This window comes from Garra rufa, chromosome 17, assembly GCF_049309525.1.
Source record: "Garra rufa chromosome 17, GarRuf1.0, whole genome shotgun sequence".
Taxonomy (NCBI): domain Eukaryota; kingdom Metazoa; phylum Chordata; class Actinopteri; order Cypriniformes; family Cyprinidae; genus Garra; species Garra rufa.
The window spans coordinates 23573147-23600044 of NC_133377.1; the positions used below are offsets into that span (position 1 = coordinate 23573147).

At 36.8% G+C, this 26898-nt stretch overlaps 1 protein-coding gene across 2 annotated transcripts in view; it reads left to right on the forward strand.

Moving 5' to 3' along the window:
* Positions 1-26898, forward strand: part of vps50 (VPS50 EARP/GARPII complex subunit) — a 178781-nt gene that overhangs the window by 118656 nt on the left and 33227 nt on the right. For both annotated transcript variants that reach the window (XM_073821661.1, XM_073821662.1), the window contains one exon: positions 22870-23018. In XM_073821661.1, coding sequence (XP_073677762.1) covers positions 22870-23018 — 149 coding nt within the window. The remainder of the gene's footprint in view (positions 1-22869; positions 23019-26898) is intronic.

Below are 26898 nucleotides of genomic sequence, written 5' to 3' on the forward strand. Positions count from 1 at the left end.
TGACAAAGATTTAAAGTCTTTTCCTTGCAATTAATTTCAAATTAATTATTTTATTATTATTTTATTTTGTTTTTTATTTTATTTATTTTTTAATTTTTTAATCAGTGTTGTTGTGTTGAGCTGACCAAGATTCAGTCTTGTCCCTTCAATTAATTTCTAATTATTAAGAACATTAATTTAATTTTATTTTATTTTATTTGTTTATTTATTTAAGCAGTGTTGCTGTGTTGAGCGAACCGAGATTCATTGTCAATGCAATTATTTTATTTTATTTATTTTTATTTTTTATTTTATTTTATTTTATTTTAAGCAGTGGTTCTGTGTTAAGCTGACCAAGAAGTCTTTCTCTGCAATTCATTTCTAATTATTAACATGATTTTATTTATTTATATTATTATCTTTTAGTTTATTATGTATAGGAAATAGGGCTGCACGATAGATCGTTTCAGCATCGTCATCGCAAAAAAAAAAAAAAATTATCTGTGTCTGATTTAAAAATGTACTTTCTATATTTCTAAACTTTCTATTCACGGATCTATATTTGTCCAAAATAAAGTAATTAACTCATGTTTAAAGGTTCTTTAAAAACTACAATGCACACATTGCTTCACCTACTTCATGCATGCAGTCTCTGCGTGCGCATGGCGAAATGAGCTCGGGACGGTAGAAAAGCGCCGAAATGGAAGATTTGGTCGCAAAAAGAAACGCAACGTCGGTCATATGGAAGTATTTTGGATACAAAAAGGATGCTGCTGATCAAAAACAGGTGCTTTGTCGGGAGTGCCTGGCAGTTGTTGCCACAACTCGCGGAAACACTACGAATTTAAGGGACCGTTCACATGTCGCGCCTAAAAACGCGTGGAAAACGCTAGGTGCGCCACTTTCTCCTTCTTTCCAAAGCGCTGTGTAACTTGAGTGGCAGAGTGGCGTCTGCCGTTGCTATAGACGCGGAAGTTTCAGCAAAGATAAATAAACAAAGATAAATGGATTTCCAAAACTAAAAATTGCTTGCAGTAGCTCTGCTGCTAAACAATGTTATCCCTGTAACAGCTATGATCAGCTGTTCCTCCATCTTGGCTAAGCTTTTAATGTTTTTCGTGAAAGGAAGAAGCTGATTTCCCTTTCATCAGGGTAAAAGCAACATTCATTATTAATTTCATATTAGAGCCTTGATTTGCCTGAATTGACAGTGAATAAGGTGAGTCAAACTGTTTATGAAACTACCCAAAATAAGCTTTAAAAAGTATTTTATTTCAGGATTTTGATTATATACTGTACTTTTACATTTTTTTATTCTTTGAAAATGCTTACAAAATTACCCCAATTATTCTTGAATTATTATTTGATTTTTAAGCAGTTCAAAAGAACCTGATGAACATAAATGAATTTGTACACATCGCAATATATATCGCGAGAAAAATATATATTCCAATGTAATTTTTTCCCAATATCGTGCAGCCCTAATAGGAAACATTGTTTTATTTTTAATATCTATAAGTTATCCTGACTTTTTTGTTGTTTTTTGTTTTGCTAAAGAGAATTTTCTAAATAATTCTTTTAAAAAAGCATTTGAGCATTTAAATGTATTCCTGGTGTATCAGTCGAGAGCCAGAAGAAGGTACATCGGCTTGTGCACAAATTCCTAAATCGACAGCAGATTGCCTGTGTCTTTTCCACAATTGATATGTGATCATTTCAATTTATCATTTCTATTTCAAAGAACCACCTTTATGAGCTGTTGATTTGATTTCCTCCATCTCAGTGAAGCCTCTTCTTCGAGATCTCATCCTGTAAATTCAAAAAATACTTAAGGAATGGACATTTAAGAGGTTCTAACGCAGGGATAAGGAGACCTGCGGACTGACACAGCACATGCAAATGAGACCTCTAATTCTGTTTGACACCCGTCTAATGAGAAACGAATTTGGAAAATTAGGAGAGGAAGAAGAAATGAGCAGAGAAATACATTTGACAGTAATTGCCAACTGACATTTCTGCCCCGTTTCTCACAGAAACCCTTGAGAGTGAAGAATCAAAGTAATACTGAAGCCAGCGCATTGTAAACGTACCTACAAGAGAAAGAGCCCATTATGAACGGTGCGTCTTGGGAAAACCATCTGTTTAATTTGACATTACACAGCCAAGACGGTTTTCATTACTGCAAACACTGCATGTGTATGACTAGAAAGGTTGTTTAAAGATAAGTGTTATTATTATAGATACGCCAATGCATAGATATCTGAGATTATTGTTAATGCATAAAACATTTCCTAACATGTTTCTCTCAGCGTTAAGGTGGATGTTCTGTAACCTCGTTATAAATAATGAATCCAACGGCATGTCAAAGATGTCATCAGATTATTCGAGACCCGAGCAGGTCATATCGCAGCTAATTACTCTATTTGCAGCATATCAGCTTCTACAATACAGCCGAACCCCAGCGACAACAGTTATCCGCTTCCAGCAGATCCACAATATTTTTCCACATGATACCGTTATGATGTTAGATCACGAAGCCAGTAGGATTAAGAACAGTTTTGTGGGTATAAAGCCTTGAATGCCTTCCTAGCCACAGAAAATATTACTTACAAAGCCAAGGCTTTGAGGATGTACCGCAGAAGTATGTAGTACAATGTTGGCAGTATGAACCATATGTTCTTGTTTTGTAGAAAAATCATTATAGTAGTAGTTCACTGGAAAGTAGGGATTTGTCTCTGTGTTTGTAAGTCTCTGTTACTTCTAAAATAAGCACAGCATGTCGCTGAAAGAGCAAAGGACAGAAATGTTATCAGCTCAAGAAAATGAGAATGTCACAGACCTAACATTTCCAGATGTTTCTTCAATTACGAAACTTGAGTAATTACATACCAGTAGAGCTATGTTTTCTTAAGATGTCAAAGATACCAGTAGCTGCGATTTTTATTAAGTAATATGTGAGCTGTTAGCCTGAAAATGTTCTTCTAACAGCACTGCCTTATCATTGCTTCAGTAACGTTATTTTGAAGATTAATGGTAAAATTACAGTGTTTGTTTGTGGCACAGATGTCTTCCTAATTGAGTAAAGTGGTGTTACTGCAGATTTCTACAATGACCCGACCCTGCATCTTGAATTTATGAACAATAATTACCAAAACAGCTTTTCACACTACATTAACAGTTAAGTAAAGCAGTCATTACTGCAAAATAAACCCCTACAGGGTGATCAAGATGGAAAGCGGCTCCTTGCAAAATAAGTAAATAAATAGACACTCAATATTGCTTTGAGGTGAAAGAGACCGCAGAATGAATCAGGACTTTCAAACTCTTTTTGAGCCAAGTACTCTAAAGAAAGTGGTATGCATTTTATATTTTATATTTTTTCATGTATACTAGTGCTGTCAAACTTAGCACGTTAATGCAGGCAGTTCATTTTTCCACCCCACTCGCAACTGCTGCTTCTGTCTCTTTTTGTTCTTGACAAGTGTGTTTATTTAGTCGCAGAGCATCTTTATCACCACATCAAACGGGAGACTTTTCAGACGCGTGCTCCTACTTCACCTCAGTGCCAGGCAAAGGAGTGCAGGAAAAGTACAGGTGATGAGGGAGCTTTAACTTGAGCAACAATGAACTGCGATCAGAAGAGATGTTGTCAGGTCATATGTCAGTAAAAATGAATTTTCCTGTCCTGTCAGCCATTATACTGTGCTCAAATATGGCTGTATATCGGCAAGGCTGTGATTCGGCCACAGGTAATCATAGCATGCCAACATTGAGCCATATCTCACACGTAAGAGTGTGATATTGCGTTTACACAACAGTTCGACAGCACGAGTGTGTAAATACATAAGAAACAAACCTCTTTTGTGCATAACTACTTTTACGGATTCATATCTCAGTTTGACAGTTAAGCAACTAAGCCTAAGTCTGTGTTACTAATTTGAAAACATCACTTTAGAACTAGTAACGAAGGATGTGAGTTGTTTCATTAAAACTTATTGTGTTACTGCATTAAAAGCTCACTGTATTATGTAGAGTATTATGCAAGCGAGATAGACTGGGCAAGTGTCATTATCTGCATCTGATACAGCATTCATTCTTCAGCTCAATCTCATATTCACTATTAGTTAAAAATCACCTGAGAGAAGCGTTATCTTTATCGTTGCGGTAATATCCTTTCATCTGTTAAGGGTGTTTCTGATGACAGCGCTGCTCAGAGCATTTATTTTTCAACGTAAAAGTCTGTTGACTCATAAAAACAGTCTCTTGTCGCCATCTAATAGCGGAACAGTGTAATTAAAATCACCATCACAAATGTACAGTTTTTCAATACTAAACACTATTAAATACCACTATTATTTATTTAAAATATTATTTATTGATTAATAATATTTAATAAACAACAACAACAGCCATCATAAAAGTTACTAGACAATTCAGTCCAAAGTAAACAGGCAGCGCTCTGATATACAGCATTGAATTTACATTTAGTATTTGCTCTGGAACAAATAATAGATTAATGAGACCAAAGACTGCCCATTAGATCTACCTAAAACAAATTATATCTCTTGGTTAACCACTAAAGAGACATCAGAGCCAATGGTAAATAAAGTGGGGCTTCTCTCTGCGGTTGTATGAGCTCTGAATGGCCGCTGATGCCCTGGAGCTCATAATTTTTTTTTTTTTAACAAACTGCATATTTGAACTATAAACAAGTACATTCTCACCTGAAAACTACTTAAAACTACATTCCGTGACACAAAAACAGTAACATTTTTGAAATTATAATGGATTTGGGTGTCCGCCATGACACTCGCTGTAAAAAGTACCACAAGCAGAGTAATACAATTACAAAGGATGAAACGGCCGTTGGAGTTCTGTTGCACTCTTATATTGCACTCTTATTAGCCAATCAGATTCGAGGACCAGAAAGAACCTGTTGTATAAACAAAAATATTTGACAACAAAATGCTTTCAAGTATGTATAATAAGGATTATTATTCCGCTCATGATCCATCCTGATCTTAATGAATGCTTAATTGTTTGTTTGTGCAATAAAAATAGTCTTTCACACTACTGTAGCCAGCAAGAAATGCTATTTTTATTGAGATTTCTCAGACATTTTCGAAGGTTGCCTGACCACCTCAATAAATATTGGATGTCCTGGAAACTGATATTTTCTCTTTGTTTGCAACCTTTTAAGTTTGTGAAGGTTGTTGTTGTTTTTCTGTACTCTTAGTGTGAGAATGTGCATCAGGAATACCTGCAGACACCTTGTAAAATGTCTAATACAAAGACGGGACTCTGTTTATGTCTACTAGTTCTGTTTTTTTTTTTTTTTTTTTTTTTTCCCCAATCAGGGGTGTGGAGCTGTCAAAATCAGACCATGCTGTCTAGTTTACAGGTTCAAGTACCAGCTGTTTGGAGCAGGCTCTAGTTAATCAAGCAAATAACAGCCGTTTGGGCCTCTTGCTAAACTAAAAGTGACAGCCAGACACATTGATGGGGACCTACTGGGCTAAGCTCTCTGTTCTCTCAGTGTTACCACACACACACAAAGACGGAGAGTTAATTTGTGTGACAGTGCACCGGCGTACACCCACACGGGTGTGAGGATGCTAGCTCAACACTGATAGACTACATGAAGAGTAGAGAAAAGGGTCGGCAGAGGCCAAAGGAAACATAGCACTCTGTGTGAGAAAAGGTTGGGGAGATATGTGGGAGGGAGGTGTAAAGAAATGCTGGAAGAAAGTTGGATTTAGTCTGAATTTGTCTTGGAAAAGGCTGTAATGTGCAGACAGATTCAGTGAACTTTAACATTGACTAGATAGATATGATTGGAGTTGCGCATGTAGTTTGTTACCTTTGTGCACTAAAAAGCATAAACCATAAAAATGGGTAAAACTGTGCTTGCAGCTTCCTACACTGTCCCGAATGTCCAGTTCAGAAGCTTAATAAGCACACATGCATATGGAAATGTGATCAAATGTGCCTCCTCCAGTCAAGAGATTTCATTTGTTTTGATGCACATTAATGTCTATTCCCTCATCAGGTTTGTCAATCAATATTTTGAATATGTTCAAATCAAAAGCCTGATGCTTTGAGCTTTGCATAATGCTTAATTGAATATGTATTTTGTGTGTTGGTTTTGTTGAAGCACTTGATGAAGTGCGTGTCAATTAAATCACTATGCTGTGAATTATTATGAGTGCGCTTGGGTCAGGAGTTGGCTTTCAGCTGATCGCCGATAAATGATTGCACAAAACATTTTAAATGTAGCGGATTGTAATTAGACATGCATTATCTGTCCTCATTTTCAGATGATTGTTAATAAGTTGCTTGGAATTTTATCAACAGTTTTCACGCAACACTGAAATACTACTACTTTATCTTTCAAGCTCATATTTTATGAAGTTTTTAGAAAGAGCAATATTAGTTCATCAGTTAGTTCATAGTTATTTTGTGCATGGTTGAGATAATAAAAAAAAAAAGCCAGAGCGATTCATTACATTTGGGGCCAGTCATATTCAGCTGTGAGGGCTTTGTAATTAAATTCAGCTATGTTCACAATGAAATGGATTATTCCTTTCCTTACCATTCCCACTCACGGTCTTTTTCTAGAAGCAGATTAGATTTAAGCATTCTGAGGCTGTGGCGAATGCTAGACCATTGCGGGTGTTTCACTTGTGTGTTATCAGATTCCATTTCTCTCTCTCTTTTCTTGTTATTTTTAATAAACCCCAAGCCTGAGCTCTGGATATAGAAGCGCCTTAGCTATCAGTTTATTCGCAGTGAACCAAAATTCAAGAAAGAGAATCACCATTTCAAGATGAGGTATTGATTTTTTTTTCTTTAAATATTTCTTTGATGGCCTCTTTCCCCTTTATATTTTCGCTCACGGTAGCTTTAGTGCCAGATAAGAAGATGATTATGAAGCCTGGCTCATTGTAACGCATTCATATAGATGGGCCGATAAATCAGCTTACCGAGGTTATGTTCTCTACCAGCTATTTACCACCAACCTTTTTAGCTCTGAGGTATAGTGGTAAAAAAATATATTTGTTTTCTAGTTTAATTTCTACTGAGGTCTTTTAAAGGGGTCCTAATTAGGGATGGCGAAAACTAAAAAATTTCTTGACCGACCACCGAGCCCCATTAGCCGGTTGAAACCGGTTAACTGATTAGTTTAAAATATGGTACGCTATTTGAAATAACAGCCATTTCGAGCCGCGCCTGCAATTTCGCAACTCTGTCGCATCTCTCTGCCGCTCTGCCTTCCGCACACACACGCACACACTGCCACTCACGTCACTTTTTTAAAATCCCAGACAGCGCGAAACATAAGTCCCGCAAACTCGGCGCCGAAGAGCTTGTTGTATGTAATCGTAGGACAAATGGCTCCTTAGTTTCAAATGGTTTGGGTACAAGGTGATCGCTTTGAAAATAAAGGCGTTTGTCTAGGTTAGAAGCTCATTTGAAACATTGCCACGGCTCATTTAAGAAAATGACAGCTCCGAAGAGACGCCGCTTTAGTTGAGGTAACAGTGCTAACCATAATAAAGAAAGATGATGATCATCATCACCTTATCGGTTACCACTGAAATGTAGATGTAATGTATTTCCAAATCTAAGCCCATCTTATGCGGAATGTTGCCTAATAGACTGCAACATGATAAAACCAATGGATAAAACAGGCACCTTCAGAATGCGTAAAAGACGCACCGGCACATTTTTTTTAACCGACTACCGACAACTTTGACCGGTTAACGTTGATACGGTCAACCACCGGTCAAACGGTCATCGGTTAACATCCCTAGTCCTAATATGCCTTTTCACTTTTTGAATTTTAGACAGTGTGTAGTGTATGTTAGTTAATAAAAAACATCTACAAAGTTACAAATCTCAAAGTCCACTCCAAAGGGAGATATTTAGTTTTGTTTTTTTAAATCCCTTTTCAAGAACTACATTGAAGGGCTCTTTTGGACTGCAGTGTTTGTTTTCTGAATGCTATGATGTCACAACATGGTCCATTAGAATATCATTAAAATAAATTTTGCCTACGAAAATTTGAATCGTTGGCAGGTTGGGAGGGACGAGGTGGGGGGTTAGGCTAACTTTAGAGATGTAGCATCATGGACAGCCACTTCTGGGATGCTCCAGCGAGCCAAAGGGCGGCTCGTATAAACGCGGGCTTTGACTAAAGTGTCCGCAAACTGCTCCGATAGCCGCATCGTTGAGGTGTGTGGTATATAGAGGGTCGAAACACATGCGTAGCCACGGCTAATGTAAACACCAATTGACTAGAGTGACGATCATCAGTTGCCGTGTCGGAGCCGTGCCTTAGACGTGTGCAGTGTGTTGTAAGAATTTTATTCATCATACAGTGTAGACAGCTTCACTAGCCTTATGGTTTCAGGCATGTGAATAATTAAATAAATTGGCTCAATAATGATAATATCATGTATCGGCGATCAGGTAGGACCAACACTACTGTAGTGTATTATTTACTCACCCTTGATGCATCCTAGGTGTATATGACTTCCTTCTTTCAGACGAATGCAATCAGTGTTATATTAAAAATAATCCTGGCACTCCAAAGCTTTACAACGGCATAGACTGAACGGCATAGACAAGTGTTTCTCTCCATCAGTCCAAAACAAGTCGATCCAAAATAAAAAAAAAAGTGCCTCACATGGCTTCAGTAGGGTCAGTAAAAGCCTCCTTTAGCAATCAGATGTGTTTTTGTAAGAAAAATATCGATATTTAAAAGTAAGAATCACTTTAATCTAGCTTGCGCAGTTGTACACGGAACTTTCTGCTTTAGGAAGGGGCGTGACAGTACTAAAACGCTGTCTAAGCTGTTTGCCAATTGCAACACAGTATGACTGCTAACCAATCACAACACATTTAGTTGTTCAGAAGGCAGACCTTCATCAAACCCGGATCTAATCGAGCTATTTGTGCCAAAAAATAATGCGTTTTTCGAACCACCAAGCACCCCCAAAACAAAATAAAGAGCATAATACGACCCCTTTAACATCTAATACATTTGACAGATTGATTGGAGTGTTGAGTGTTTAAAACATCCTTCATTGGCAGCATCTGTGGTCAGTTAGAACTGAAAATAGTTTAGCAAGGGATGTAACGATATTATCAATATCATATCAAACATGGCAAAACTCGATATTATCGTGGTCACATGACGATATGAAACAGCTTCTTATTCTAACATAAAAGGTCTTTAAAGTTGTGTTTTGGATGTTATGCTTATCACAGTACCCCAAAGTCTTCAAAGTCCTTTTTTTAAAATATTGCAATAATATCGTATAGTGGACTTCATATTGTGCTTATCATATTGTCAGATTTTGATATCGTTACATCCCTAAGTTTAACATCTTGGTTTTACATGGTTCTCAATAACAGTATTCCAAAACAACTGAGGAAAAATATTTAATACCTCTTTAGAAAGGTGCTTTTATCAAAGTGCTTTTGCACAGTGTGATCTGTGACCCTAAAATGGTGTGGACACTTAAAGCAGAAGTTACAGGTTTTGAGGAAAACATTCCAAGGTTTTCCTCCATATAGTGGGCTCCAGTAAGGATCAGAACATACAAATTGCAGTTTCAATGCAGCTTCAAGGGCTCTACATGATCTCAGCCAAGGAATAAAGGTCTTATCTAGCGAAACGATTGGCCGTTATCTTAAAACAATAAAAATGTATATATATAAATGTAAATGTATATACTGCACCAGACCAACTTCACACATTACGTAGTCACGTTGAAAAAGTCACACATGACATAGGCGGAAGTACCAAACCCAGTGTTTACAAAGCAAATGTGCAAAGAAAATCCAACAGCCTTTACAAAAAGGCAAAACAATAATGTCGGACGATTTTGAAATTGGAGGTGAACATGAGATGAAGTTTTAAGCCTACTATAACTAACCAAAATGCAAAATAAGCATTTGTGGTCAAAAAGTATAACTTTTTTTTTTTTGACCGATCGTTTAGCTAGATAAGACCTTATTCCTCGGCTGGGATTACTGTATGCAGAGCCCTTTGAAGCTGCACTAAAACTCCAATTTGGACCTTTAACCTGTTAGCCACCCATTGAAGTCCACCATATGGAGAAACAATCCGGGAATGATTTCCTTAAAAACTTTCATTTCTTTTTAACTGAGGAAAGAAAGTCACGAACATCTTCGATCACATGGGGGTGAGTAAATGATCAGGACATTTTTATTCTGGAAGTGAACTAATCCTTTAGTGCTGATGAATTTTCGCAGAAGTGGCCAATCTATCAAAATTTTCATAAGGTTGACTAAATGTTGACAGAATATTCAGACTGTCCCTTTATGTGTAATTGAGTAATGCAGTCATCGTCTAAAATACTCAAGTAATTCCACATCTGAACAGCTGAAAAGAGCTCAACTGAAAGAGTGGCCCAGTCACCGTGCTATCTTGAACCCTATAGAATTGATGTGGCAGGACCTGAATAGAGCACTTAATGCTTGAAGAGCTAGCAATCTGTCTAAGTTAAAGAAGTTTTGTAAAGAAAAATGAGCCCAGATTCCTTCACAGTGATGAGGAGAGCTCATATTGAATCGCAAGTGGTGATGCTGACTGCAAACATCACATTTAATTTGAAACCATGGAATTATAAAGTTCTGCAAATAGCCAGTAATAGCATTATGGGGACACATGTGTGAGTTGTTTATTACTTACGTTTTTAAATTAGTCTTTCCATTAACGCGATTATATAGTTCATTCAGACAGATTTGTGAACACGAAATGAACACAAGCATTGCATGAAGCCAGTCATATCACAATGGAGGCATTGCCTCCTCTCATGTGACTTTTTCCCATTCATTCTCAATTACCTCCCACCAAACTCACTGCAGGCTTTGGGGGGTCTGTTAAAACTCAACGGGCTCAGGGGAGGCGAGAGAGACGCGGGTTCATGCTGTAACTTTACCTGCTTGGTGTCACTGTTGAACCATTTTACTTTAGAAAAACGTGTGATTTATGATTTTATGTCTAATTTTTGCATTTTATTACTTTTTTTCATCCAGTTTTTTGGGGAGGCACTGCAGAAACAAGACTGATTTTATATCCCTTGTTTTAGATGTTGTGTCTGTGGTCTTTTCGGTAGGTGAAAAGATGATGCTGTCTTATTTTCAAATCTGCGGATGGTGTGTGGGATTGCTTTTATTGTTTTTTTGTAGGTTATGATTTAAAAATGAGGCTTAAATGACTAGAGGTGAGTAGGGACTATGGGTATCATGCCCATAAACTGCAGATGTTTTTTCTTTTTTTAAGATGAGTTCACACAAAAGATAGGTTTTTAGTAGCACCCTGTTTTCGGAGTTAATGCTCAGACTAAAAGAAGGAGGTATGCTTAATGGGATGCTAAGCCACTGAAGTCTACACAGTTATATTCAAATGCAGATAATGAGCATTTGTATGCAAGCCTATGTGCCAAATGTATTTCCTGTTTTGTCACAGCTTTATTTTAAGTTACGTACCTCTACAGATCCTTGTAGTTATTCAGGCATGGCTCTTCCAAAAGTAAGAAACTTTGTGTGCTGTAATGTTAACTTCCCAAAGACAGATATTCCATGAAACTGTGAACTGTGAAATTTCTTATCAGCCTTATTTTAATAGGATGATCGTGAAGTGTAAATGATTGCACCTTTTCCAGTTGTTCTAACCTTGCGTTTGCAAGGATGTGCAAATGACTAAAACTTGTGAAGATTTTTTTTCTTATCACTAATACAGTTCATGGAAAGATGGCAAAATTGAAATGTGTTACATATATACTTAAAACAGAAAAAATATGTGTTGTTATTATTATCTGTAAAATAAACTAGCCAATTTTGTTTAAATGAAGGATTGCAGAAATGTGTACATCCTAGATTTAATTCAACTAATTTATTATATTGTAGATTGTAGTACTTAGTGTGTCCTCCATAATTTTAAGTATACTGTTCTGACCCTTCTTGGCACTGAGTGTACAAGTTCATGACAAATTGTCACATTATTCCTGTTTAACTTGACCTGACCTCCTTTAATGCCCTGGTTTTTAATGGGGAGTGTTGCTTAGCTTGTCTCTACAGAATCCCCCACAGCTGCTCAAAAAGGTTGGGTGAAATACATATCCACTGAAGGATGTTTACCTTGGGAGAATTTGCTGGTGTGTTTTGGACCAATGTCCTGCTGCAGAACCCAAGTTCGCTTCAGCTTGAGGTTACAAACAGATGGCCAGACATTGTCCTTTAGGATTTTTTGGTAGACAGCAGAATTCATGGTTCCATTTATCACAGCAAGTCTTCCAGGTCCAGAAGCAGCAAAACAGCCCCAGACCATCACACTACCACCACCAGGTTTTACTGTTGGTATGATGTTCTTTTTCTGAAATGCTGTGGTATTTTTACGCCAGATGTAATGGGACACACACCTTCCAAAAAGTTAAACTTTTGTCTCCTCAGTCCACAGAGTATTTTCCCAAAAGTCTTGGGCATCATCAAGATGTTTTCTGGCAAAACTGAGACGAGCCTTTATGTTCTTTTTGCTCAGCAGCGGTTTTGGTCTTGGAACTCTGCCATACAGGCCATTTTTGCCCAGTCTCTTTCTTATGGTGGAGTCATGAACACTGACCTTAACTGAGGCAAGAGAGGCCTGCAGTTCTTTAGATGTTGTTGTGGGGTCTTTTGTGACCTCTTGGATGAGTCGTCGCTGTGCTCCTGGGGTAAATTTGGTCGGCCACTCCTGGAAAGGTTCACCACTGTTCCATGTTTTTGCCGTTTGTGGATAATGGCTCTCACTGTGGTTCGCTGGAGTCCCAAAGCTTTAGAAATGGCTTTATAACCTTTTCCAGACTGATGGCTCTCACTGTGGTTCACTGGAGTCCCAAAGCTTTAGAAATGGCTTTATAACCTTTTCCAGACTGATAGATCTCAATTACTTTCTTTCTCATTTGTTCCTGAATTTCTTTGGATCTCAATATGATGTGTAGCTTTTGAGGATCTTTTGGTCAGAAAGAAATCACTTAAATAGGACCTGCCTGACAAAGTGAAGTAGTCACTTTGTCAGGCAGGTCCTATTTAAGTGATTTCTTGATTGCGAACAGGTGTGGTAGTAATCAAACACTTTTTTCACACAGGTCCATGTGGGTTTGGATTTTGTTTTCCCTTCATAAAAAAACCCTTAATTTAAAAACTGCATGTTGTGTTTACTTGTGTTATCTTTGATTAATAATTAAATATGTTTGATGGTCTGAAATATGACACTTTTTCCACACCACTGTATCTCTATATAAGAGTTTTACTGCCACTGAACTTCACTGTCGGAACCAGGCACTTCTCACTGTAGTCCTCCTTTAGCAACATTTTGGAGGCTGTTAGATCTGAAATGATTGACTTGGTCTCATGAGATGAGAGTATGGATTGCCAGAAGTCTATATTTTGTAAATACAGGCCTTGGAAAAGGTTAAATGAGTTTATTGTGCTTTGGCTACAGTACAGTAGGTAGTTTCAGTGCCATGCATGGCACTTGTGCAGACTGCATCTTACTCTGTGAGATAAACAGTCAGTCTTTTCATACGTTTTGCTGACTCCAAGACACTTGCTTGGTACAACCCCTGGCAAAAATTATGGAATCACCACAGATGTTGTTCACCCAATTTTTTTACTTCATAGCAAATAAACGAATCACAGATGAAACCAAACAATTTTTGTTTATTAATTCAACATTCTGGTTATCTGAAACATACCTCAAACAAATTAGATTAAACTCTTTTAATTAATGGAAAATTATTTTCTATATCAAGTATAGGAAAAAATGATGGAAACCAAAAAACACAATTAGTACTTTGTTGCTGCTCCTCTGGCATTTATGATGACCTTAATTCTTTAGGGCATGGACTTCACTAATGAAAAATAATATTCTTCATCAAGCTGGTTCCAACTTTCTTGAATAGCAGTTGACAGATCAGCTTTGCAAGATGGAGCCTTGTTATGGACCAGTTTTACCAATTTCCACCATAAATTTTCAATCGGATTGAGATCCGGACTGTTTGCTGGCCATGTCATTGAGTTTTCTATTTTGACGCATTGATGTCTGCCTTGATCTACCTGTATGTTTTCATTTTATAATCTTTCCAGTCCATTTTGTCTATACTTTCACCAAATTTTAGAAACAGCTGACTGGAAAGATCCAACTTCTTTTGCCACACTCCATGATGGATTTCCATCTTGAAGGAGTTTTATAATCCTTTCCATCATTTTAACTGACAGCTTTCTTGTTGGGGACATGTTTCCTTAGAATTAGTCAAGTTCAACAGCTCATTAAGGTTTGTAAGTACTCTATTTTAACTGCTGACTAATTCGCATTTTAGATATGTTTCAGAAATACAAATTACAAGCTGATTCCATCATTTTTTTCCTCTACTTGATATGGAAAATAATTTCCATTTATTCAACTATTTTAATTTCATTTGTTTGAGGTATGTTTCACATAACCAGTGTGTTGAATAATTAAACAAAAACTGTTTTGTGTCATATCTGTAATTGGTTTATTTGTTATAAAGTAAAAAAAATTGGGTGAACAGCTTCTAACTGTTTTTGCCAGGGGTTGTGTTTCTCATCCTCTTTTTCTAGCAAAAAGTCACTCAGCACTTTTCTATGACTTTGCTATATTTTCATACATAAAACAATGATTTAGTATTTTACTTGTGCCATTGTTCTCTTTTATGCACAAAAATGAGTCTCTTGATTCTCTCCCAAGTGCTTCCATTGTTGTCAGCATTAAATCTGAGAATGATTCAGCAAGCTATAAAATGATTTTAATTGTCAATAAATTACTTCTCTTTAAAAGTTTTGACAAAAAGTTTGACATACTTATCTGTTGATCAAATATTGCCTTAAAATTACACCACCTTTTTTTAGGTTTATTTAACTTTTAACTTTTATTTATTTACCTTTTTGTAACACAACATTTTAATCACTTGGATTTTATATCTCATTTGTCTGAATTTTTTACTTTTTTGGTAATTGATCAAGGAGACTTGCTGTAACATTATATCTCTAAAGAACCCTAATACATCTTCTAAGTAAAGAGTAAATTCTGAATTTAAGTTTCAGAGGGGGTTAATATATATATATATATATATATATATATATATTAGTGCACAACATAAATGAGTTAACCCCCTCTGAAACTTAAATTCAGCATTTACTCTTTACTTAGAAGATGTGTGTGTGTATATGTATATATGTGTGTGTGTGTGTGTGTGTGTGTGTGTGTGTGTGTGTGTGTGTGTGTATATCAAAAGTTTTTGAATAGTAACATTTTTAAAGAAGTCTCTACTGCTCACCAAGCCGTTTATTTTATCCAAAGTACATCAAAAACAGTAACAGTAATATTTAAAAAATGTAATCATGTGACTCTGAAAACTGGAATAATGATGCTGAAAAAATATATATATACACATATATACATATTAACTTGTAATAATATTTTATAATATTGTAGTTTTTACTGTACTTCTGATCCAATCAATGCAGCCTTGTTGAGTATAAGAGACTTTTTTCCAAAACACAAAACAATTTGGCCTCCCCCATGTCACATTTTGACTAAGGCACACCCACGTCACCATCAGATTTTAGGGTCCTGCACCTGCAGATTCTCTCATTTAACCTCAACAATGAGTGTTCTGAGTTTGTGCCTTGGCATGCAATCATAGTAAAGTGACTTCATTTGCACACAGTTGTTTAGGGAATTTGTTTTCTATTAGCTTTCTCACATAGCTGATTATCCTATAGGTCATTATCAGCACAACACCTCTGATGTTCAGTGAATTGTACAGCTGAAATGGTGTTTTAAGCACATTCGTAATTTCAGGCTGTATCGTCAGAGAAGTTTTGCAGTAGAATTCAAAGGGAATTTATTAATCTTTGATCTCCAATGTATGCGTGGTATTAAGCCTAGTAATCCCATTATCCTCTTTCATGTTTATTCTAACAGGAACAGAATGTTAATGTTAACCTCATTACAGCTGATCTCAATGGATAGCGTTAACCTCAGATATCTTTCAGCAATTGTTTGATGCATACTGTTTACATAATACATATTCAGAACGCCCTGAAAGCTTGCATAATTATGCAACTGCATTTACATTTAGTCATTTATCCAATTCAACTTACAAGGGAATAGTGCAACAGCTGTCTGAGATTTTTAAATCTCAGCCAGGCTACATTTTTTTTTTTTTTTTTTGGATTGAGGTCCAAATTCTGGCTTGGATGCTGTAGAATACTAATATCATTATATGCCATAGGCTGTGTAGCTTTGGCCGGATGCTTGGGGATGCGTCTTTATTCAAGTCGCAGGTGTCTCCGTCAGGTTGTCCTCTGGGATTTCTTCAGGTCTTCCTAGGATTTCGCATTAATTTTATCTTCTACTAGTACTAAGGCTGGGTTGCATACCATTGCAACAGTATAATGTGTCAGCCTCAGTTTATTAATATACCCACTTTTAGCATGCAGGACAGAATTATTGCAATCATGTGCAAGTACTTTAAAGTAGCGTGGAGGAATGTCTATATGCAGAGCAGGATGTGCTGGTTATTAAAAGGTGCAACTTCTATCCTGTGAGCATTTCCAAGTAGGCAGTTTTTAATAAATCTAAAATCCTTTTATGATGTTTTTCTTTCACTGCTTCTTCTGTTACTTGTTCAATGTGAAGCAGCTGGTTTTGCACCGAAGCCAAAGTTAACATTTGTCATAAATAATCTTATCTTTTGGTCTGCGTCCATTAGGTTTCAAATCATAAAAGAAAATAATTAAATGAGACCTTTCATTTACAAACTATGTAATTCAGTATATTACTCAACAGAAAATACAAATTACTACATGGTTATTTAATAAGAGAGCAATGTCTTTGTTGAGGGTCCAGCAAAAACTGAATTGCTCAACCTTCTTCAACCACTCTCAACCTTTGCGAGCCTTCCAGGTCCTGCCACAGAGAAATATCCTCACAGCATGATCCTGCCATCACAGCGGGGATGGCATGATTCTGATGTGTTTGGCGTACACCAAACATCATTTAGTCTGATTGCCAAAAAGCTGAATCTTTGATCTTCCAGCTGGCTTCGGAGTCTCTCGCGTGCCTTTAGGAAAAAATAAATAAAAACCATGCAGTGAAATAGTGCACTAGGATTGTGTTAAAGGTTAATGTATCATAGAGCTCAAATTAAATAAACTTCTACAAGGCACTGTGGTATATTACACCTCGTATCATCTAATATTGTTGTAGTCTATTATTAGGTGATCTGTAAAACACTCCACATCAATCATACACACAGCAAAGCTCATCAGTAATCATTCTGTGTCCTACAGTATAACAGAAGTTACACCTTTCAGAGACACTAGACACCCTGTAGCAGACATTCAGGAGATTGAAAAGGCTCTTTAAAAGAGAAACTGGAAAGGTTAGGGCCGTAAATAGTGGGTTGAAACTGACCTGTGAGTAGAACTGAGGAAGGGCTTCTTGGCTGAAGGTGTCGAGATGAGGCTGAAGGAACTCAAACCGCTTTGCCAGGAAAACTCTGCGGGGGAAAAAAGACCCAAATCAGAGAACGTTTATTACGGATTTGCAGTAGCACGCTTGCTCACAGTTGCTACATTTTTGTAACCCGCGGGGAGCTGGCTTTGCTGAAAACTAGTTACGTTGGTGGAAAAAAGGTATGATGTGTCTAGGAAGTTTGAGGGTTACATTTGTCTGCTTTCGGATTGTTTTCAAACTGAAAACAGACAGAGACTGAGTGCTGGATATAAGAGCTTCTATTTTAAGAATATACAGCGACTATAAAAAGTGACCCTTTTTGTTTCATTTAATCACACTTGATGTATTTTGTCTTTGGTGGCACCTGATCAATAGAAAATATTCTTTCATGTCAAAAAGAAAAATTTCTAGTCAGTATATTTAGCAGCCACATCTGAACACTGCAGTTTCTCATTCTTTTGTTCAGAGCTGCTCAAGCTTAGCAAGTTTCATGGAGATCCAGGGCCCATCTATAAATTCTGAACTGGATTGAGACCTGGATTATGACTTGGCCACTCCAGAACATTAAGAGTGTTGTTTTTAAGTATCTTTGGATTTCACACTTTGGCTCACTGGAAGACGAATTGTCTCCCAAGTCGCAGGTGTCTTGGAGACTCTATCGAGTTTTTCTCCAGGATATCCCTGCTATTTGGACTTTTCACAAGTTTGTACTGTTGAACGGGGGAAAGCCAAATTAAAGGCACAGTATGTACATTTTCACCGTTAGAGGTTGTATTTTCATAACAATAACAAAGGCGAAGCTTGATGACGCTTTGAAGGAAAGTGGAATGATGGGAGATGTTGTTTTTACCATTCAGAGATGTATTGAATTCACGAATCATGTTCATGGATGAGGTAATGAATTATTTTTTCATCACCCATATCACCTTCCACAGTTATTCAAAAAGTGAATAAATTATACAGAGAAAGAAAGAAAAGAACATTTATATTGTTGAAGAACATTATGACATCTCAAAAAACTTCAGTAAAGAAAAACCTTCACTGATGAATGATGTAATGAGCGGAAACTGAGGATAGTGTGGATATTACGTTATTGATAGGCAACAAAGACCAGGGACGAGCCATTACTAAGGGTTTAAGCGCGTAACTCTAAAACACTATTGTAATGGTTAGAATGACCAAGGATCAGCAATCTCCACGTAAAACTGATCGGGCAGACCAAACTGTAAGTCATAAAGACTTGAAACTTGGAGGGATGGTAGAACTCACACCTTCTACAGCAAGGCTCATCACAATCGGCCTGACAGGGGCGCTACATCGTTCAAAAGTATGAAATCGCTCATAACTCCTAAATGGTTTGAGGTATTTTGTATTTTCTGAAAAACCTTTTGCGAAATAGTCTTAGGTTTATCACCCGATCGAAACCAAACCAGTGCAAGAGGATTCTTTGTAAAGTGAATATCAATAATTATCAAAAAACCTTGAACTTTCGACCCTCGATCGAAAAGGTACGCCAAAACGTTCGAAAGAGGAGGGCTGCCTTTACTAAAACAGCTAAAACTTTTGAACAAAATTAGATATTTTCGCCAAACTCAGAGCTGAATATTATGTCACATGAAAAAAGCCGTGGAGCTTGGCAACTTGGTAGTGCTATAAGAGGGAAAAAACTATACAACTGTACAGCTATACAATAACTACGCAACTGTTTGTCCTATCAACATTGGTACGGTTGGTCTTGGTCCAAAGTGCCACAAGCGTCTATAAGGACATTTGTGTATCTCAAAAAAACATTGCTGTCATAGGCTGATGAATTTGAGCACCTATTAGACAAGCTTATTGGAGGTTGATCAGATTGAAACCTGGTGGGCCTGTTTGACTCAAAGCCCTAAAGGTCTGTGAGAAATTTCTACGAAATCGGCCACTGGGGGGAATGTCGCATTGTCGCAGGGTGTAAACGATTATATATTGCATGTTTTTCACACATACGCATGATATTCAAATCATACAATAGACCTTCTCTTTCTGAACGACTTTGCCTCTAGAACCACTGCTGTCAGTCAAACTGTTTAATAAATGATTGAGAAAATGTAAAAAAAAAAAATCCTACTTTTGCAAGCTAGTTCTAGGGTTTTCATTTAATCTGGAAAAAAAAACACTGCAGTGCAATTCTCTGGACTCTCTAGATCAATAATTATTTAAAAAATTATTAAAAAATTGAAATGTACCCTTTGGGAAGCTATAACGGGTTCAATCAGAAAAGGTGCTTGTCCGAATATACCCAAAAGCCTATAAAGCCTAAACTCAACTCAACTCAACTCAACTTCACGAAACCTAGTGAGCACATGCGACTGGTGATTCTAATCAAGCATGCAAGTTTTAGGGAGATCAAACCACAGCTGATGCTATAACAGTCATAAACATTAAAAAACAATATATCTCTGTGTTAAATTCCCAGGATTGGCCAAAAATGATTAAATTTTTTAATCATTGATTTAGGTGGTCACAGGCTTGCTAAATAATATGTAATGTCTCTTTGCATATGTGCTTAAATGTCTTAAAGCGATTATATTTTAAAACTGTAATTCTCTGGATTTACAAATCCTTGGGATCTTTTGGGATAACGTAAGTACACAACTGCATGAAATATATCACACTGTACAAGTGGTTTTTGGATATTTTATTACGAAAATCTTACATATTGTGTCTTTAAGCCTCACTGTGATTTAATGATGTTAATGAAAAATGGCATAGTCAATTTTTTTCTTTTCTAGGGATTTGTAAAATTTATGTGCGTAATTTGTAAGTGGTCTCTGTTGTTGGCATTTCGCTTTACATTTCATCAAACATCGGTACTGCACATACCTTTGGGTTATGGTCTTTTAAAGGTCATTTCATGGACAGATTGATTACTATGGACAGTGTCTTTTTTTATATATGTAGCACAATCAGATCAGAGATTTGTCTTGCGTCCTTCAAAATAAATATGCTTTAGGAAGATATTTGTTCTGACCTTATTGTAAGGATGAATGTCTTATAGTCCATATAATTATGTTGTTCTGAATATATTACTCTGGACAAACGATCAATATTGCTTCATGCGTTGCACATGGTGAAACTGATGGGCAGGAAATGAGCTCAGAATATATATTTTGCTAATACACTGAGACTCACCAGATCTTTTATATTTAGACTAAAGTGTGGAGACTTTTTATTTTAATATATTTTAAGATCTAACAGATTTCTGTGATGACAAACAGCGTACTTTACAGTGTAGATTCATATATTTTGTGATACATGTTTTTTTCAAGATTCTTTGATTAGAAAGTTTAAAAGAACAGCATTTTTGTCAATGTCTCTTTAGCAATGTAATGCATCCTTACTGAAAAAACAAACAATCTTACTGAGTACACAGATGGTTTCCTTAGATCTTACACTCCTGAACTGACAGTGTTAAATTAGTGTTACTAATAGGTCACAATGTGTCTACGATAATGTGTTGTTGTTTTTAACCAAGCGGCAACCTCCCGCTCTCTCTATTGAAACCAACACGGGAGTGGCTTAAACTGCAATTCATCGACTGGCCGCTAGAGACTGGCTGCAAAAGGGAGTCAGCCCCATTGACTCCCCATGTTAAAATGCCCAACTTTACAGCAGAAAAAAACATGTTTACAGTCTGGTTCAAAAAGTAGCTAATTTTGCCCTTCATGTCAACTGTGAGGGGGGTGAATTTTTTTATAACTCATCCGTTTAAGTTATATTAGGCCGTAAAGTTCTGCATAATTAAAGGCGTGGCCACTTGAGTGACAGGGGGATTGCCGCTGCTGTCACCACTGGCGCGCTAAGTAGGCGTGGTTTCAGCACCCAGCTCCACCCACGTCCCGCCTCTTTGCCCATTTTCAATTATCCGGGAGTGACGCACGATGACGCGATTCCAAGATGGCGACGGCGAATCCCGCCCACTATAGGCTTCAAAATCGCTCTTCAGAAACCTACGGTTGACGTCACGGACACTACGTCCATATTTTTTACAGTCTATGTTTTTAACCCACCCACTCATATATTAATTAACATTAAATGCCCTTTAAGTCTGCAAACAATGCACGCCGAGCTTTTTTAATACTGCAGGGAGATGTCTACACATGTACCAAATCAAGTTGTATGATTAATTCATGTAGAACGTAATACACGTATCCGCAAAGGCAGCACTTCAGCTGTAATCACATATGACCTGAATAGGTTTGTGTAAGGATATTGGGAAATAAGGCTTTGAATATTAATGATGGAGTGGCAGAGATCAAATTGCATTGCCGTGTTGTGATATCCCAAACCAATTTTCATGTTTTGTGAGACGATTCCTCATGGTCATGTGAGCTGTTTTCACAACACCTACATTTTTTGAACTGATTGTTTTTTGGCCTTCTCTAAATTGTCTGCAATTTATGATTGAAGAGATACAGTAGTAGTAGTTCACCTGAAAATGAACCCTCTTTTTGTTCCAAAACCATTTTATTTTTATCTATCCATCATTCAAAAAACAGGATGTTCACAAAAAAAGTCAAGATGTTCTTGCTGGTCTTTTTCATAGTGAATGTGAAGTTCATTTTTGAGTGAACTTTTCCTTGGCATGCAATTTACAGTTCGATTACATGTTGTTTTTTAATGTGACATCTAAATTGAATTTCAGTTCAAGTACACAGCATGATTTGTTCATTTCATGAGTCATTCTGTTCCATTGTGGTTTTCTTTGGTGAGCCTGTAGAACAGCACCTTTTGGCGCAAAGGACTCTTGAATATGGTCATTGTGGACAGCAAGGGCGTTTCACCTTACCACCACATTTTGCACAGGATGATGGTAAAGCAGAAACGTGTGCAGCTCTCATTTACATATGGACAAAGCATTACCATTTGCTGGTAGAACAGTTCCTCATTAAATTCAATTTGTTGTTTTATGCTTATTTGTTCTCATTTTACAGCTCATTTACTCATTACTTTTATTGTAACTCCAAACTTCTGAGGTTGTTATCGACTTTGTGGTAATAAAAAGCAGCTTTGTCTTAGTTAATAGTGTTGGCAAGACGTTTTGTTAAAACCAAAACTTTTTTCCTTCAAACTTTTTCTCTGTGATTTATTGGTTAAAAATAGTAGCTAGTAGGTTCCAAGTAACAGTTTCTGAGTTTAAAAGCAAATTTGAGATCATTTGTACTTTCAAACCTCTGTTCATTTTGTTTGTTAAATAAATTGACTGACTGACTGTTTTACTAGACATTGTATTTATTTGTGGAATATTTTGCTGTTCTCTTACTCAATCTAGATGTTTGTTGTTGTTTCTGCAGGAGGCTGGAGGGGAGAACGCAGGTCCTCATGCATCTCCTGAGGAAAGGAAGGAGAAGGTTCCCAGTCCTCATCTCAGTCAGCTGGTGATCCTGACTGCTAGTGATACGCTCTATGGCTTGGCAGAGAGAGTCGTCGCCACTGAATCACTGTAAGCTATATTAAAGGGGTCATCGGATGCAAAACGAACTTTTACATGTTGTTTGAACATTAATGTGTGTTGGCAGTTTGTGTACACAACCACCCTACAATGATAAATATCCACCCAGTGGTATTTTTTTAATCTTTAAAAGTAATATCCCCTTTTTAAAATCAGGTCATTCTCAGCTTCTTGTCGTTGTGATGAAACACATTTGATTGACATGAACGTTTTACCTTAGACCCGCCCTCACCGAGCTGAAACAGTCCGAATACTATCGCCATTGTGTCGACTCAGGTGCAGAGGAAGACTCTAATTGAGTGATTGAGGTGTTCTGTTGTTGGATGTAATAATGAACATAGCAGTAGTCATTTATTTCCAACATCTGAGCCGCTTAAGAGGCAGAGGACAACGTTACTTTAGTTTTTAAAAGGAAAGCGCCGATCCCGATCTACATACGCATCTATGTTCATGTGAATCATTCGTGATGCAGCTTTACCCACAGCAGAAGTGAGTATAAGGGTTTTTTATGCATCTTTGCATAATTGCATTCTTAAAGGAGAACTCCGGTGTGATATTGACCTAAAGTGTATTGAATCATGATACAGAGTGTGAACGTACCTTGCATATCTCATCTCGGTTTGTGTCCAGCAGTCCGAAATCTGGGGTCAGTTAGCCGATGCTCACAACAGGTTGTCAATGAGAGTCAATAGGGCATCGAAGAAGCCATGTAAATAAATCACTGTTTTACGCCATTTACGAGGCACAAAGTAGCTCCACACTTCATTGGTAGACTTCCAAGGGCCCTGACATTTAAAACGAGACATTGAGAACTCAGAAAAAGCACCGGTAGTTTATTTACAAGTAGATTTATACAGACATTTTCCACCAGGAACAGACCGGTCGCCGCCATCTTAAATGTAGTCACGATAAGTCGAGTGTCGAGCACGAAGGAAACTACAACCTGATAAGTTGATAACCTGATAAATTCCTTGGTGCTCGACACTCGACTTATCGTGACTAAATTCAAGATGGCGGCGACCGGATTTTCTCTTCCAGGTACTGTCTGTATAAATCTTCTTGTAAATAAATTACCGGTGCTTTTTCTGAGTTCTCAATGTCTCGTTTTAAATATCAGGGCCCTTGGAAGTCTACCAATGAAGTGTGGAGCTACTTTGTGCCTCGTAAATGGCGTAAAACAGTGATTTATTTACATGGCTATTCCGATGCCCTGTTGACTCTCATTGACAACCTGTTGTGAGCATCGGCTAACTGACCCCAGATTTCGGACAGCAGGACACAAACCGAGATGAGATATGCAAGGTACGTTCACACTCGGTATCATGATTCAATACACTTTAGGTCAAAATCACACCGGAGTTCTCCTTTAATAATATGCTTGTTGGCAATATTTGCCGATAAACGCGGCTAAATGCAGCTAAACGCGGCTAAAAGTAAACATTACAGCTCGTAATCCCTCAGCAGAGAGGGGCGGGCAGAGCTCATTTGCATTTAAAGGGCCCGTGCGATAAAATGAGCCGATATTTTGCAGAGCTGATTTTGACAAGGTAAAAGGGTGTTTTTTTTTTACACTACTATTGAGAATTTTTAATCAAAGTATATTAGAGACTTTTCATTAAGACCCTAAAGAATCATATGAACTTGTGGAAAATGGGCATCAGATGACCCCTTTAAACCATCTTAAATGATTCAAAGTTGTTTTTATTATTTTATTTTCCCACTCTTGATTCATGAAGAACTATCTTAGGGTGTGTCGCATCATGTTATCACTTTAGATTACTCAAAGGATGTTTATTGTGTCACTCAGGTGTATAATAATTAAATTAGCTTTTGGTGTACTTTATGTTCACCAAGGCTATGCTTTATTTTAGCAAGGATACAGTAAAAACAGTAATATTGTGAAATATAAATTTTTATTTGATTTTACATTCATTTGAAATCACTGTTTTCTTTTTTCAAATATGTGACCCTGGACCACAAAACCAGTCTTGAGTAGCACAGGTATATTTGTAGCAATAGCCAAAAATACATTGGATGGGTCAAAATTATCAATTTTTGCCAGAAATCATTAGGTTATTAAGTAAAGATCATGTTCCATGAAGATATTTTGTAAATTTCCTACCCTACTGTAAGTATATTAAAACTTTTGATTAGTAATATGCATTGCTAAGAACTTCATTTGGACAATTTTAAAGGCAATTTTCTCAGTATTTAAATTTTTTTGCACCCTTAGATTTCAGATGTTCAGATAGTTGTATCTCAGCCAAATATTGTCCTATCCTAACAAACCATACATCAATGTTATTTATTCAGCTTTCAGATGATGTATAAATCTCAATTTTTAAAAATGACATTAAAATGTCATTTATTTATGTGATAACAAAGCTGAATTTTCAGCAGCTATTACTCAAGTCTTTAGTGTCACATGATCCTTCAGAACTCATTCTGTTATGCTAATTTTATGCTCAAGAAACATTTATTATACATTTTTAATACACTTGCACTGCTTAATGTGTTTGTGGATTTTTTTTTAGGATTCTTAGATGAATAGAAAGTTCAAAGGAAGAACATTTATTTGAAATCAAAATCTTTTGTAATATGATTGTTTTACTGTTAGTTTTGATCAATTTAAAGGATTAGTTCACTTTCAGAAAACATTTTCCTGATAATTTACTAACCCTTATGTCATCCAAGGTATTCATGTCTTTCTTTCTTCAGTCGAAAAGAAAGGATGTTGAAGAAAACATTCCAGGATTTTTCTCCATATAGTGGACTTCAATGGACATCTTGCATTTGACATGCATCTTCAAAGGGCTCTACATGATCTCAGATGAGGAATACGGGTCTTATCTACCAAAACGGTCCGCTATTTAAAAAAAATTCTGTACTTTTTAACCACAAATGCTCATTTTGCAAAGGTGAAAAAGTTACAAGTACAACCCAGTGTTTACAAAGTGAACGTGTAAAGAAAGTCAAATGCCCTTTATAAAAAAAGGTAAAACCACGTTGGACGATTTTGACATAGGAGAAAAAAATGAGATGGAGTTTTTTTCGCCTTAGCCCTACCTTTTTGAACTGAAGTACACAGACGAAGAACTAACCATGTGTGAGCTTTCCAACGTAATTACATAATGCGTGAAGTTATAAAACGAGCATTTGTGGTTAAAAAGTATATAAAGTTTGTGTAGGATTGTGCAGAGCAGTGTTGTTTTTGCCACTTATTTTCATGATGATAACGAGACGATGACGAGATAAAAATGGCTCGTTGATGACTAAAACATGATGAGACTTGTGTGAGTTTTCGTTGACGAGACGAGAATAGACGAAAATGTTAGTGGGTGGTCCGGCCGACGTTTAAAATGCATGACATTTCTGCTTATTGTGCATGCCAATCAAAACCTAAAACGTATCTGCCGCTATGGCAAGCCGTTTTAGCATTAAATACTCTTTGCCATACTAGTATGGCAAGCCGTTTTAGCATTCCATCCTTGTTTGTCTTTTATGTTTTAAAACATTCCTTCATTATTGTAATTATTGGTGAAAATGGTCGATCCGGAAGCTCACATTGTGTTGAACTATAGATCTGCTATTTTCAGATCTTACAAGTGACACTACCCAACAGCAAAATACTTACTGACCTACATTAATTTGTTAAAAGACTACTTTTCCCCTTTTTTGACTAAAACTAGACTAAAACCTTTTTGACTTTTCGTCGACTAAAATTGGACTAAAACTATCACATATAGAAGTAACTAAAATTTGACTAAAACTAATAAGCATTTTAGTCCATAAGACTAAGACTAAATCTAAGATGGTTGTCAAAAACAACACTGGTGCAGAGCCCTTTGAAACTGCAGTTTGGACCTTAAAC